General features: G+C 36.5%; 1 protein-coding gene across 5 annotated transcripts; it reads left to right on the top strand.

Moving 5' to 3' along the window:
• The first annotated feature begins 635 nt into the window (after nucleotides 1-635).
• LOC120308337 (cytochrome b ascorbate-dependent protein 3) lies at nucleotides 636-15,258 on the top strand. Of its 5 annotated transcripts, XM_039344282.1 has the most exons (7): nucleotides 636-772; nucleotides 5,917-6,019; nucleotides 6,860-7,066; nucleotides 7,184-7,392; nucleotides 8,178-8,332; nucleotides 9,024-9,180; nucleotides 13,532-15,258. In XM_039344282.1, the coding sequence occupies exons 3-7, from the start codon at nucleotides 6,883-6,885 to the stop codon at nucleotides 13,553-13,555; spliced, it is 729 nt and encodes a 242-aa protein (XP_039200216.1). In that variant the 5' UTR covers nucleotides 636-772; nucleotides 5,917-6,019; nucleotides 6,860-6,882; the 3' UTR covers nucleotides 13,556-15,258. The 5 variants fall into 5 exon arrangements, with proteins under 5 accessions (XP_039200216.1, XP_039200215.1, XP_039200213.1 ...); XM_039344281.1 differs by lacking the exon at nucleotides 5,917-6,019 and having other exon boundaries at nucleotides 642-772; XM_039344279.1 differs by lacking the exon at nucleotides 5,917-6,019 and having other exon boundaries at nucleotides 646-856; nucleotides 13,532-15,255.
• Nucleotides 15,259-15,744: the final 486 nt, after the last annotated feature.

Here is a 15,744-nt window from a genome sequence, read left to right as displayed (position 1 = left end):
ACTCTAAAGGTGGCTGTGAGAAACCACTTTCATATTTATAAACTATTATTACAAATCACCATTTTACAAATTATGGTGACTGGGTTCAACATCTTTTCCGACTAATGAATTTTATTAAAAGATTTGTGAAGCGCAGCTCACTTTATCGGATCAACATAGCCAAAGAAACTAGCCACGTTATGTCTTCTGTAATGTGGAAGCTCAGCTTCTGGACGTACACGCTTAATGAATGAGGCAGCTAATAATTCATTCTAGGGATTGTAAACTTTCAATTAGTGCAGTGTTTCCCAAACTTGACAATTTTAAGGCATGAGGACTTCAACTCCCAGAATTCCACAGCCAGCGTTGCTGCGTTGCTGGCTGTGGAATTCTGGGAGTTGAAGTCCACATGCCTTAAAATTGTCAAGTTTGGGAAACACTGAATTAGTGTATGAGAAACATTTCCATCGATTTATCTCCTTGTCTGCATAAACGTGGTGCATGGCAGGCAATTGAAAAATTGCAGGAATCGGCACGACGCTTACGGCGGGATAATTTTTAAATCTCCCAGAAAAAGAAGATTTGCTACAAACCGCAGGTGTGGCTAAGAAAACTACATTTCCCAGACACCCAGAGAAGCCGGAACTCTTAATTGGGCGGGGTTTCCACCGTAAGAGCGAACAGAGGGGCTTAAGTTCTTCGTCTGCAATGAGCGGCGAAGACCATATTGAAGGGTCTGTTGAGGACTGGAACTACTTTTCCCGACTCTCTCTGCGACTTAGGCGGAAGCGAGGTCTGAGAGTGGTGTGCATTTTCGTTGTAATTGGACTGAAGAAGGGAATAATGATATTCTTTAATATCGGCAATCATTGTGACTGTAAGTCACCTACACACTCATTCTTGTAAAGGAGCATAGCATGTTCTCCCACTGGTATTTTGCTCAAGAAGATTTTGCTTCTGCTTTTGCTTTTTTCGCCAGTATCTGCCTTCTTGTGGTTTTGATTGGCGAATCGACAAAGTTCATTTATTTTCCCCAGGAGAGTGCTGCACACTTGTTAGTTCATGGATCTGCTGTTGCGCGCTTTGCATCATTAGAAACTATTAATACAATTGGTAATCTATGTTCTTGTGTGGGTAATTATTTTATCTTTTGCCAACAGAGTTAATGTTCTTTAGACCAGTTAATCTCAAAAATGGCTATGCATTTTTCTCAAAATGTAACACGGTGATGCACTTTATTGTTTATTCAGTAAGATTGGTATTAATCCCTCAAGCAATATAGAGCAGGAGCAACCTAAAGTTTGTAGCTCTTTAATAAAGCACAGCTTTGAAATTGTACCCTTTTGTGTTACTTGTTTTGCTATTGGTCAAAGAACAAAAGAAAAAAGAAAAAAAGAAACACAATAGCTGAACTATTTACTTCTGATAATTTTGTTGTTACAAAGCAGCATTCTTTTTGTTGACCTGGACAGATTTATGATACAAAACACTTAGATTTCTTCACTTGTACAGTCCATTTCAGCTTTAATTTACTTGAACTTCAGTAAGGCATTTGATAAAGTAGATCACAACCTGCTACTTGATAAGATAGAAAAATGTGGGTTAGACAGCATCACCACCAGATGGATCCGTAGCTGGCTGACCGGCCGTACTCAGCGTGTGGTCCTCAATGGAACCACATCTACCTGAGGGAAGTGTGTAGTGGGATACCCCAGGACTCTGTTCTGGGCCCAGTGCTCTTCAAAATCATCAACGATTTGGATGAGGGGATAGATGGGGAAATCATCAAATTTGCAGACGACACCAAGCTGGCAGGAATAGCCAACACTCCAGAAGACAGGCTTAGGATACAGGAGGATCTGGACAGACTTGAACACTGGGCACTATCTAACAAAATGAAATTCAATGGTGAAAAAAGTAAGGTTCTACATTTAGGCAAGAAAAACCAAATGTACAGGTATAGTATAGGGGGTACCTTGCTCAATAGTAGCAACTGTGAGAGGGATCTCGGAGTCCTAGTGGACAATCACTTAAATATGAGCCAGCAGTGTGCTGCAGCTGCCAAAAAGGCCAACACAGTGCTGGGCTGCATTAACAGAGGGATAGAATCAAGATCACATGAAGTATTAATACCACTTTACAATGCCTTGGTAAGGCCACACTTGGAATACTGCATCCAGTTTTGGTCACCACGATGTAAAAAAGATGTTGAGACTCTAGAAAGAGTACAGAGAAGAGCAACAAAGATGATTAGGGGACTGGAGGCTAAAACATATAAGGAAAGGCTGCTGGAATTGGGTATGTCTAGTTTAATGAAGAGAAGGACGAGGGGGGACATGATAGCAGTGTTCCAATATCTCAGGGGCTGCCACAAAGAAGGAGTCAAGCTATTTTCCAAAGCGCCTGAAGGCAGGACAAGAAGCAACGGATGGAAACTAACCAAGGATAGAAGCAACCTAGAACTAAGGAGAAACTTCCTGACAGTTAGAACAATTAACCAGTGGAACAACCTGCCTCCAGAAGTGTGAATGCTCCAACACTGGAAGTTTTTAAGAAGAGACTGGACAGCCATTTGTCTGAAATGGTATAGGGTTTCCTGCCTGAGCAGGGGGTTGGACTAGATGACCTCCAAGGTCCCTTCCAACTTTATTATTATTATTATTATTATTATTATTATTATTATTATTAGTAGTAGTAGTAGTAGTAGTAGTAGTAGTAGTAGTAGTAGTAGTAGTATTTTCTTTCCACATCTACTTCCAACTATAGAGCTTTGATGAGTTTGTATACCTATGCGGATAATTAAAAATAACATTTCTTTTATGGACAGTTACATATTCCTGGTTGATTCTGAGAAGAGAGCAGAAGTTACGACATTCAGAAGAATTGGATTTTGGCAAAACTATATTTCTGGTTGACACCTGCAACAGACGCACCATGTTTTTCTTTTTCTCAGAAGCCAAAATTGTTTTCATTTGTGTATCTTTCTGTAGAACTTCTGAAAGTGAAGTTTATATATAGCAAGCCAGAATACTATGCCTTCACCACATTGGTCCCAAATGAGGACTTATTGAATAGCAGTGTCAATGCTGCAAGTAGGAGAACAATATGTAATTTACACAAACGGTGGAAATAAAAACAGCTGACAATAACTACCAGAACAAACAACTACAAAGCTCTTTTCATCCTCTAAACTTTGGCATCCAATCTCAACCTCTAACCTTCAAAGAAATTCCTACATATGTAAGTCAGCTATGAAAGACCTGCACAACAGAAACTCTGTCACTGGATCCAAGTGACAGCAATCTATCATAAGTTATTGAGAAAAAAAGAAAGACTGTAATTGAAGCTCTTACTTTCTGAGGCGTTGTAGCTTCCTTTTATCATCTAAATCTTTCATCTTGATATGTATGTCTTCTGGGTGTCCAAATATGAAATGTGATGGGAAGACTGATGGGGTTCATATAACCTGCTGATCACAGATCCCTTGGTACAAATTATGCTGCAAGGCAATATCTCCAGCATATCGAGAGTGACTTCATAGTTTTGGGCGAAGTATACAGGGTCTTGGGTTTCAGGTGATGGTATCATCAAAAATTATTTTTGAAGGCTAAAGTCCAGGAAGGTGGGGGGAAGAACTCTTGGCAATAACATTGATGCAAGCAATATAGGTTTGAAGTGAATGTACTGTTGTCTAGAGATAGAATTCATCTGGTTAAAGTGAGAAACTACATTTTTGAATGATGAGAGCTAACCTGGCTAGGAGGCTTTTAAATTAGAGTGAGTGGAAATCGTAAGACCACTGATGAGTAAAGAATTGCCATGTAAACGGACTGAATACTTTATAGCAGCAAAGTGAAATAATTTGGGAATTTCCAGTTTTAAAAAGCAAGGTAGGCATAAAGAAAAAAGAAACTGAACACAAGGAAGCTATCTCATCATCTAAAATGCCCCTAAACCAGTCCTGCAGAACTCTTGGAAGTCAAAGTGGCAGATTAATTACCTTTAAAGTAATTGCAGGCCAGAAAGGAACAGCTGGCAGCACAGTGGCAGTGATGCAACTAGCAATGCCTTTAAGGCCTGCACTGTGTCTTTTGGGGTGGAAGTGACTGCAGAAAACTTGGTGGAAGCTTTGGCAGCAGTGGATTGGCTCTTTTTCCACAAACGCTGGCACAAAGCAGCTTGATAGGCTGCAAATTGTGCAGGTCTGCTCCATGCTAATGGCAAAGCATGGGTAAAAAGTAGATGATCTGGATCATGAGGCAGAAAGACAAGTATGGTATAATAGGGATTACAGAAACATTGGAATGAATCCCATCAGTGGAACACTGATCTTGATAAGTATATCTTGTTTTAGAGGAACAAGCAGTCCAAGAAGGGACATGGTATAGCATTATATAGTTAATAATTAATTTAATTGGCTGTAAATTAACTTTCCATAGGTCAATTGGATGGTTAACAGCCTGAGCATTGACAGTATCTGGAAAGCTAACAAAGGATAGCTTACATATATGCTGCAAACCAGTCAGAAGAAATCTTGCCCATGAAATCAGATTAGCCCTGACCCTGCTGGTTTTCCATAAGGCCTTAAAGCAGTGGTTCTCAACCTTTCTAATGCCGTGACCCCATAATACAGTTCCCCATGTTGTGGTGACCCCCAAGTGGGTGTGGCCACCAATAAGAGGGAGTAGGTCAGCTAGGGAAAAGGGAAAAAAATGGCGGACAACGTGGTTTGGCGACCCCCGTGAAATGGTCGTTCGACCCCAAATGGGGTCCCGACCCACAGGTTGAGAACCACTGCCTTAAAGACATGTTTGTGACACTGAGCTTGGGGTTCTGGACATATGGCAAAGCCTGTGCAATGATTGTGATTATTTGTTTGCTGGTGGTTGTTGTTGTTTTTTAACCATGGCTGTATGCATTATGTGTGTATTAGTTTTGTTGAGATGGGTGGCCATATAAATTGAAATAAAGATTTATTGAAGCAAATAATCCAAACCTTATAAAACCATGAAAGGGTTTCAGGATGGGAGGTTTCAACTCCCCAAACATCTGGCGAAAATCTGTCAAAAGAAGAGAAGATGGGAGGAATATAAAAAAATGTTCAGGTATTGTCAGTCTTAAAAGGTAGACCAGGCTGAGAAACCAATGCCATATAGGTCATGACTACTTTTATTGTAACAGTTATACTAACAGAACCTTGTAAGTCTAAATTTACTTCCCTCTTCCTCACTTTATCTTTGGATGAACTAGGAAGGCTCCTGTCTTGAGATGTTTATTTACATTATTTTCTTGGTCCAGGCTCAATCCCCTCTAATTTGACCATTGCCTTGGTAGTCCTCTCCTTTCACTTTTTCAAGACCATTCTCTATGCCCTCCACAGGTATATGGAAATATTTTATTTGGAATATGGTTGATAAGTCTTCTATTGCCAAGAAACTAGAATCAGAAGTAATGAATTGAGTTGCAGCTACTTAGATTTTTGTTAAAAAAAAAACTGGAAAACATTCTTGACAGTAAATCTATACGGCACTGAAACAATCTACATACAGTATAATGGTTTCAGATTCTCAACTCTGGAGGGGTTCCCCCCCCCCCCAAAAAAAGCTAGACAGCCACCTCTCACAGTTGGTTTGTATTTTTGCATGTTGCAGAGGGCTGACTACAGAATTATTGTGGTTCCTTCCAATTCAATTAATTTATAATTCTATCAAGAGAATAGAGGCAATAAATATAAATTAGAATGTGTGTAGGAGCAGAGCCAGATTAATTTGGCTGCACTAGAATTTGCTACCTAAATTCATCATCATACAAGGTACATATAAATAGCTTTTATTCTGATTAAGGTTTTCAGTGTTACATTTGGTTGGGTGTATGCATATGTATATAGATATCGCAAACATTATAAATACAAATTTTACTGTAACTCTCCATTTTTAGAAAAAGTATTGAAAAGTTGCCTGGCAATTTGGAGAAAGTACTATGTTTAAAGAAAATATTCAAAAAGAGCAAGCACATCCATTTCCTTTCTCCATCTATTAAGGTACTTGTGCGTTGTGAAGAGTGAAGTTTCAGTCATCACCATGAACTATTAATAGACATTTTTTGCTATTTATTCAGCCTCAACTTCTGCTTGAAAAGCAGAAGTGAACTCATAAGTGTTACCTTTCTCAAGAAGCAGTGGTTGCAGGTGCAATATCTACAGAGGGCTTTTGGGGACTTCTCTTTTGGGAAGCTTGATATTTGAATCTTGCCTATTTAATTTTAAAAATGTGATAACTTTTCTTTATTGAAGTAGCTTGATTGTAATCACTTTTATTTTTGCCTGCAACATCATTAGATAAGCTGGATATGATAAAATTAATCTTATCTCCCTGTGCTGATCTCGCTTATGTACATGCTTGCTTTGGCTCCTACGTAATGATAAAATTGATACAATAAACTCATTAGTTCCCCTAGAAACTATATTTAGTGATATGAGTACATAGCATTTCTGGCTTTAAAAAGGACAATAATCTTATCAATTAAACTGATGGTAATGATTGAGCTTTGTACATATTGCCACCCAGATAGAATATAATCAGCTTGAATCAGTCCAAAGACATTGTAGAGCTTTTGTTTTCTGAATGATGAATTTTAACAAGTAAACACATTAATATATTTTCTCTATCCCTTTCTCTCTAGCTCCTCCTCCTTGGGTGATAATGATAAAAATAGTAAAATTGAAGTGCATGTCCCGTATAGCGGAAACCAGTGCCATTTGAAGTTGGGTGAAGGCAATATTGGGCAGGAAGAATAGAAAGCCAACAGAGGAGATTTAGAATTTAACTTCTTATCAATAACCTGAACTGTTTGTTCAGTTCCTTTATTTTATTTTTCTCAGGTGTGCTTCCAAGTAGCACTGAGATGCCTACAGTTCCATTTCTCCCATATTCAATCCTTGTGGGAAATCTGGCTATTTTGTGTTTGGGGCTTACAATATACTGGAGTCAGCACTGGCTTCGCGGCTTTGCCTGGGATGGTTCTCACAAGATGTTTAATTGGCACCCAGTTCTCATGGTGACAGGCATGGTGATCTTATATGGTGCAGGTAAGCGGAAAAAAAAATCCAATTTCTCTGTCCTTTTCCTCTCCTTTTGCTGGATAAGTGGAGATAGGGAGAAGTGCTTCATCTGGCTCTGATGGTTTCCCCCCTTTCTCCCTGTAGCAGCCTTGGTGTACCGTTTGCCCTTTTCTCAAGTGGGTTCCAAGCTCCCTTGGAAGGTGCTGCATGCAACACTTGCTCTGACAGCATTTATTTTTGCCATTCTGGGATTGGAGGCTGTCTTCAGGTTTCACAATGTGCAGAAAATCCCCAACATGTACTCTCTACACAGCTGGCTTGGGCTCTCTGCTGTGCTACTTTTTTCATGCCAGGTAGGTAAGAGCATAGCAATGGATTGATTTATGTCAAAAGTATATATCCCACTAGTTTCCCAGAGAAGAGATGAAAGGCTGGAAACAAACAAGATCAGCAATATTTACAATAACTCCCAACCTTTTATTTTTATTACAATCTGCCTCCAATACTGTAGCTGATTTTCAGAAAGGATTAAGAAATCCTGCCTGAAACTCTAGAGACTCATTGCTAGTCAATGTAGATAGTGGTGGGTGAGAAAAATCAATGCTCTGGTTTAGTATAAGACAGTTTCTAGGACTCTGAAGGATAGTCAGTTAGGCAGAGATGTGAATAGCTTATCTTTTAATATATAATCAAATACTGCTAAGCTTTTTCTGAAGAAAGATTTGAGAGCATTTTTACATATCCTGTGTGTCTTCAGTTTCTTGTCATCAGAAATTAATTCTATAAACAGATTACTTTTTTCCTACTGGGCAAGTGGTTTTTTTAATCTTTTGAGATTAAACCAAAGAATTATGCATATTAATCATACATTGCCTAAAGAAACATGCAGTGTGTTGCCCACTTAAACATATTACATTGTGAGAGATGGAATCACATACAATAATCATATTTTTACAAATGTGCCCCTATGTGCTTGAAGATTTAAAATTATTTTTAAAGAAATGAAGGGGGGGGAAGAACTTCTGCTGGCTAAGTTACCACACTGGCATTGCTAATCAAGTACAAATAATTTGTATAGGTTCATGTACAATTCAGGTACTATAATGTAAAACGTCTAATTTATGTCTCTCCCTTCCAGTGGTTAATGGGGCTTGCTTCTTTTTTGTTGCCTTGGACGCCCATCTGGTTCCGAGCCCTCTACAAACCTGTCCATGTTTTCTTTGGTTCTATCATCCTTGGTTTGGCTATTGCATCCTGCATCTCAGGCATTAATGAAAAGTTATTCATGAAATTGTGAGTAATGAAATTTGGTTATGGGTTGATCAGAACATAGTGCAATGGGTATTTGTATTTTGTCTTTTGATTCTGAGGTAACAATTTCTGTAAAAAGTTAATGATTTGGCTTATCGGTTTCAATCTAGAAAAAAAAGGAAACAAAACCCAACCTGATCTGGACTGAAATTATGTATTTTGACAGTAACAAAAAATACTTCTAGATATGAAGCGGAGTGTTCCTAAGGATTTATCAGGCACTCAGAATCTAGCTACAGGGATGCCCTTAGGAATGAGTTCCCTGTGGCAAGTATTTTTCTTGAAATGTCTACATCAGTTTCCTCCAATTTTGTGCCTTCCATATTTAGAAATTTAACACCTCTTGGTGACCCTGGGATCTGGAAAGCTGGTATGGAAATATTTCCAGCTTTTGTATATTTAGTTTTTCCAGCAAAGATGTGAAACTGATGTGTGGAGATCTGTTGGAAATGAATACCATAAGCATGCCTAGGTCTTATTATGAAATCAGTAAATATTTGGAAGCCTGCAATAGCACAAAAAAAAAAAAAGCTGGTAAAAGCCCCAGATGACCACAGGAGACGAGCACAAAGTTTATTAATGCGTTCAAAGCATTCCCTTCTTTTTGGAGTTTTGCAGAAATATGTGAGTTTAACTGGTTTTCACCAAACACTTTGTTTGACTATCTTCTTAGAAAAAATTCAACAATACCATATTCCAAGCTTCCTGCAGAGGCTTGGTTTGCCAACATTCTGGGAATGTTGATCTTGGTGTTTGGATTGTTAGTGTTGTTGGGTCTTGCCATACCAGGATGGAAACGTCCAGATGTGAATTCACAAGACATTCGAGAGGTGAGGAATTCTGATACAATGAATTACGGTATAGAAAATGAATATGGCGCTTTAATGCATGTTGCAAAGTATTTGAATGCTACATACACAGAACACACACACAGATAACTTATACCAAAAGTCAGATGTGACTACATTCCAAAGAACTGGGGCAGATGTAGAGAAAGCTTGACTCCAGGTCACCCATGTGACAAAGGTAGGCAAATCTTCTCAGACAATCTCAATTGAACGGAGGTTGTGTTGGGAATCAAATAGAAAGAGGTGTTTTCTCAATCTGCTTCCTCTAAACCACACTGAGCTTTAAAGTTAATACTGCATACTTTCTATTTCACCACCCAAAAAATACAAAACAGAATTGGGCAGGAACTGTAAACTTTTCTGAAGAGAATTCCATATAAACCTGGTCAAGTGAGAATTAAATATTTAATTGATCAATCCCTATCCTATGGATCACTAACATGTAAATGCTGCTCAGGTAAAAATTAGTTCTGGCAGTCTAAAGATTTTAAAGACAAATAGCTGCATAATTTTATTTTGCTTCTAATACATAAAATACTAAAATTATATCTATTAATCTCTTTCTCCTGCCACACACATTTAGCCACCATTCTGGTTAATTAGATATTATTATTATTATTATTTTTTATTGAAAGTTTTTAAATTTTACAAAACAAATCCCTTCCCCAAACCCCACCCTCCCATACCCTCCCCCACCTTCCCCAAACCTCCCATACCCTCCCTCAACCTTCCCAGAGCTGAGTACAGGCTTAATTAAAATTTTCAAAGAAAATAAAAAATAGAAAAAAACTTAAAACACATATAAATCCTAAACAAATCTAAATACCTTAAATTAAACAAATTATCTTCTCTACAACATAATAGTTGCAAACATTAAACACACATTATAATATACTTTAAACATTTTCTAGTATTGTACTTATATTATTATCCATCATTCTATATAGAATCCCCAAAACACAAATTTAAACATTACTTTCTTTAAATATCCATACCTACAATGTAAGATCTAATCTCCCTCTTTCTTTACTCTAGAGCACAAAAATAAGCATATAAACATTCATTATACCATTAAGACTGGATACTCTTTGAATAGTTAAACTAAATACTTATATTTAAACTTCTTATCTAGAATTTTCATTCAATCTCCATAATCTTCTCCCCTATCAAAAAAAAAAACTTAAAAAACATATAAATCCTAAACAAATTTAAATACGTTTAATTAAACAAATTAGCTTCTCTTAAAAATAATAATAATAGTAGATCCCATAAACATAACTTAAAACATTAAAATTCCCTTATACCTGTTTAAATCTTTACCAATAACAAATTCCTCCACAGTAAACACATTCCTTCTCTTATCCATAAACCTCTTAAAGGTAATTCCAAAAAATTTGTAAATCTTAATTCTCCCGCAATCTCAATAGTCTTCTAAATACTTAAACTAAGTACTTAAACTTAAACTTCTTATCTAAATTTTTCATTCGATCTCCATAATCTTCTCTCCAATAGCCAGTTCCATCCACTGTAAACACAATCCTTATCAATCTCTCTTGTCCATAAATCTCGAAAGAAGTACTTTAAAATCTGCCCTTAAAGGTAGCTCCAAAAAATTTGTAAGTCCTGGTTCTCCCACAAACTCAGGAACCAATACTTGTGAGGCTTCCTTAACCTCCTTCTTCTGTTGGTCTTTCTCTTTACGTTTATATGTTGCACAAGTTGTCCTCTGCTCTTTCATCTCGACTAGTTGAGGCCCCTCAAGCTGAAATTTCCCATTTTTAATTAATATAGGCTCTTCACACTGCAATTCTGCCTTTAAAGGTTGCTCCAAAAAGTTTATAAATCCTACTTCTCCCGCAGATTCAGGAACCAATACTTGTGAAACTTCCTTGACCTTCTTCTGTTGATCCTTTTCTTTACAATTGTATGTTACACAGGTTGTCTTCTGCTCCTCCATCTCTACTTGTTGAGGCCCCTCAAACTGAAGTTTCCCAATTTTCATAAGTGTAAGCACTTCAGATTGCAATTCTGCCTTTTTATCTTCCAAAGCTTTAAACGTGATAGGTGGCGATGAGCATACCCCCAGGACCGAAGTATAAAAGTCTTTTGCTTTAGAAACAGTATTAAGACTATAACGTATCCCCAGGTAATTCACCACCATTCCAGTCGGAACATCCCATCTAAACAAAATTTGTCTCTTTTTAAGTTTGTCTGCTAAAAAAGCAAACTCCTTTCTTCTTCTTAAAATTTTAAATGGGATCTCCTTTAACATTTTGTGAAGCAATTTGAAACCTCTTCTTGTAAAAAGCTTGTATAATTTCATTGCGTAGGGATCTTTTCCCAAAGTAAATTACGACATCTCTTGGCAAATTCTTTTGCTCTGCCACTACAGAGTTAACTCTAAATGTCTGTTCAATTTCACTAAGTATTTCCTCTTTTTCTCTATTCAAAATCACAGCAAAGTCCTTTGCAACCATCTCTCTCAGATCTCCTTGCACAGACTCACCCAAACCTCTGATTCTTAAAGCATATTCCATTTGTTTATATTGAAGCATAAGAATCTCATCTTGAAAATTTTTCATCTCTTTTTCCATACTTTCAAATTTTTCCTCCATCAATTCCACTTTTTCTACTACTTCTTCTACGCGAGAATTCAACTTTTCAAGAACAGAGGCAACTCCTTTTAAAGCCAAAACTATCTCTTGCCTCAAAGTCTTATTGTTTTCCTCTAGAATCTCTTTCATTTCTCCCCTAATCTGAAGTATAACATCTCCCATCATATCTTGCAAATCCTTCACCATTGTTGACTGTGGCAAAAAAGAAGATGAGGCTATTAATTTAGGTTGTTGTGCTGATGATGACACCGAAGAAGAAGCCACTTTAGAAGCTGTAGGGATTACTGGACGCTTTGGAGCCATCTTAAAAAAATCTTTACTCCTTCTTAGAAATTGCAAAAATTAAACAAAGGAAAAAAAGAAGTTAACTCCATAAAATCAAAAAAAAAATTCCTTCAAGAGGAGATCATTATAATAAAAAAAGGAGTTCAAAAAAAAAGAAAAGAGAGAAAGAAAAAAGAACAATTAAATAGAAAAAATCCATTCCATTTTTTTTAAAAATACAAAAAGTACAAAAAACAAACCAAAAAAGTACAAAAATAATAATACTAACACTCCATTCCAATCATTAAAAAAAAACAAAAAAAAGGAAAAGAGAAAGGGGAAAAAAAAAACCCCAAAAAGCCTCCCGGTCGCCATTCTACCTTCCGAAAAAAAAAAAAACACCGAAAGGCTTGCCGATCGCCATTTTACTTTCCCTTTCAACAAAGGAAAAAAAAAATAAAAAGAGGGAATATAAAAGTAAAAATAAATCTTTAAACTTAAAATCCAAATAAAATCAAAGAAAGCAAAAACTAAATCCTCTACTCAGCTCTGTCCGCTTCTAAAAAAAACTCACCAGTTAACTTTAATCGCGGAGGTGGTTGCAGCGGTTTGTTTTGTCCCTAGGGACAAAAGCAGCTGGGAAGCGGAGACAGTCTGAACTCCATGGGAGCACTCTTTTCACCCCCCCCCCCAAAAAAAACTTTGGGGGTGCATAAGAGGCTCTACCACTATTCAGACACCTCTCTACCCCTCCCCTTTGCCCAGGAGGGGGTTTTTGAACCGCTGAACAGCTGATGTCCACTGTTCATAGCGATTCAAACACTTACCCAGGAGGACGGCTACAAAGTAGCCACCATCGCGCGCGCAGATCCACTGGAAGCTAGTTAATTAGATATTATTGAATCTAAATCTAAAACATTTAATTCTCAAACCCTGGACTATTTAGTCTCCAAATCTGAATTTAAATTAATTAAACTGCTGAAACAAAACTTTTGCAATGTATATAACTTTCAAATGAAATTTCAGTTTAAAATAGAGTAGGCCAATTAAACAGATTGTCATCTTGAAAATTGAAGTAATAGATGGTAAACAGCTACCCTTACCATTGACATAAGGAATTTGTGACTCTAGATAGCAATTAAAGAACAGTTCCTACCATTATTTTCCACTGTAGATACTGGTTGAAGTTATCAAAAATTGTAGCCTAGCAGTACTTAACAACAATACCACTTAACAATAACTCATAGCTGAAGCCACTCATATCTCAATACCTAGGCACAACTTTATTAACCTACGTTATACAGGCTGAGTCTCTTATTTTTCTGTAAAATGTGCTCTTAGAAATTAACATGTGAATACTAATCTTAAAGATAATTTAAGCTACCATAGTATCCCCTTTCACTATAGGAAAATGTTTTATTGAACCCAACTTCTGGTTTGTTTCCTCTACATAGCCTCTGTTACGAGAAGCCAGATGAAGAATTAAAGAACAGCTGTGCAGTTTACTTCCTCTAAGAGTTTTTTCATTGAGGTTTGCAGCCTTACTTGCTGCTGTTCTCATCAGTACAGGAGCTCACATCATGAACTAATTCAATAAGAGAAGACTTTTCTGGTAACAGACATTCAAATTTGTTCCTGAGTCTGATTTTTAAACTTCAAATGTTTGTACTGTCAAGGATTGCTGGACATTCAACCACATTTGAACAAATCCGTTTGCTAAAGTGCCATAAAGTTCACAGATTTTTGTGCTTTTCTATAGCCAATTAAAATCCCAAATAATCAAAGAAAAGCTGCCTTTTTTCCTGATACTTGGGTGAAAGGATGTTCTACAGCAGATATTTTGTGTAAGTTCAGAGCTGCGTTATTTTTTAATGGAATGTGATCTAATTTTCTGTGTTTTTTAATATGAATCTGTTCAGATTCCACATATTATAGAACATAGTTTGTTAGCTTTGATTTAACATGTTAGGTGAAGCCAGTATAGAGGGCCTCAGCCTTCTCTTGATTGAAAGAGAAAAGCTTTCATTTTGTTCAGTAATACATCAGATAGACAGCCAAATCTTTTACCAATTCACCCACATAAGTTGTGTTTATATAACATTTCAAGCCATAATTTGTTTAATGGTGATTTACCAAATAAACAAATGACTGGGTTCCCATAAAATCTTAACCCCTGGTTTACAAAACACATTACCTAGATTTATATGATTGGGCAAATAAGCAAACCAAATGTGGCACAGTGCAATAGTTTGTAAAGATTTTGGACTTGGGACCACTTTAATTTGTTAAAAATGATCGAAGTCCCCAAAGAACTTGGGTTTATATGGATTATATCTATCAATAGTTACTGCGTTAGAAATTAAAACTGAGAAATTTTAAGATATTTGATTTTGTGGATCCCTGATTACACTTAGAAAACTGCTGGTGTAATGTATTATGCAACTACTTTGTTACCTTTTCATGGTTTCTATTTACTTGGAATCAATGGAAATATTTTTTCCAACTTTTTTCATTTGATTACTGTAAACACTTCTGATCTAAAGAAAACACTGAGATTTCATGGGCTATAATTAGGTATTCACACATGCTAATTAAATATTTTTTTAAAAAAATATTTGGAGTTTTTTCAAATGGTCCAAAACCTGAACTACCTATTTCCCACCAATACAGTTCTTCTGTATCTATTTGTGTCAGTGAAACATAATCTTATTTTTGTGTTAACAGTACTGTGGCTACTGAAATTCACATGTAGTTGATGACAAAACATAATCATTAGTTAGCTTTAAAATGCCTCCTTTGCAACAAATTTATTCTCAGAATAGACTTTGTCCATTTGTGAGGGTGAAGAGTATACATATAATAATGTCTGAAACACTTGTCTTACAATCATGTGACTCTATAGTTAAGTTTACTTTTTTCTGAGAGCTACAATCTAATCACCTTATTTTAAGCCATCTTTCATTAGAGTTTAAATATGAGACTTTGCATTGGATCACATGTCTAGTCTAACAAGATACATCACCTTATATGCTGTCACGAGATTAAATCTTATTTAGAAAAAATAATAATGGATCCTTGATGCCTTTCTTATTTCTAATAATGTGAAAATTGAGCCGTTTTCTTATCTGTGCTAAATCGCTTAATAATGCTAATAAAAGATTATGCTGTTCTTCATAAACAACTATATAAAAATTCTTGTACTTAATCAAGCAATGTGAGCTGAACACACTCAAGGACTGGCCCTTGATATATAATTAAATTAAAATATTCTGTTGAGCTATTTATAGCATATAGTGTTACCAATTTCTGTTACTTGCAAGCTACATTTATTTAAAGAACCAAAAACCAAACCATTATACAAGTACCAGTAGTCCTCATTTAGCAACAATTGGGACTGGCAATTTAGTCCTTAAACAAAGTGCTTGCTAAATGTAACCATGTTTCTGCTTATGATCTAACTTCAGCTTTCCTTTGCTTTACAGACCTGCAAAAGTTGTAAATGTGAGAACTGGTTATAAAGTTACTTTTTCATCACAGTTGTAACTGCAAATGTTTGCTAAACAGGACAGTCACCAAACAAGGACTACCTGTATCTATTATGTGCTAATTACATGCAATGCAACATTAACTCCTTCTCAGTATCATTGTGTTAGCTCAAGATTGGCAA

The sequence above is a fragment of the Crotalus tigris genome, unplaced genomic scaffold, assembly GCF_016545835.1.
Source record: "Crotalus tigris isolate CLP2741 ecotype Arizona unplaced genomic scaffold, ASM1654583v1 scf7180000017899.1852299, whole genome shotgun sequence".
NCBI lineage: Eukaryota > Metazoa > Chordata > Lepidosauria > Squamata > Viperidae > Crotalus > Crotalus tigris.
This window is presented reverse-complemented; position numbering and strand designations above follow the sequence as displayed.

Bases quoted from the DNA above. Each gene is read 5' to 3' on its own strand.
- LOC120308337 (XM_039344279.1), top strand. From the start codon at position 688: ATGAGCGGCGAAGACCATATTGAAGGGTCTGTTGAGGACTGGAACTAC. The intron at 8,333-9,023 runs GTGAGTAATGAA...CTATCTTCTTAG, and splicing joins GAAAAGTTATTCATGAAATT to AAAAAATTCAACAATACCAT. The intron at 9,181-13,531 runs GTGAGGAATTCT...TCCTCTACATAG, and splicing joins ATTCACAAGACATTCGAGAG to CCTCTGTTACGAGAAGCCAG.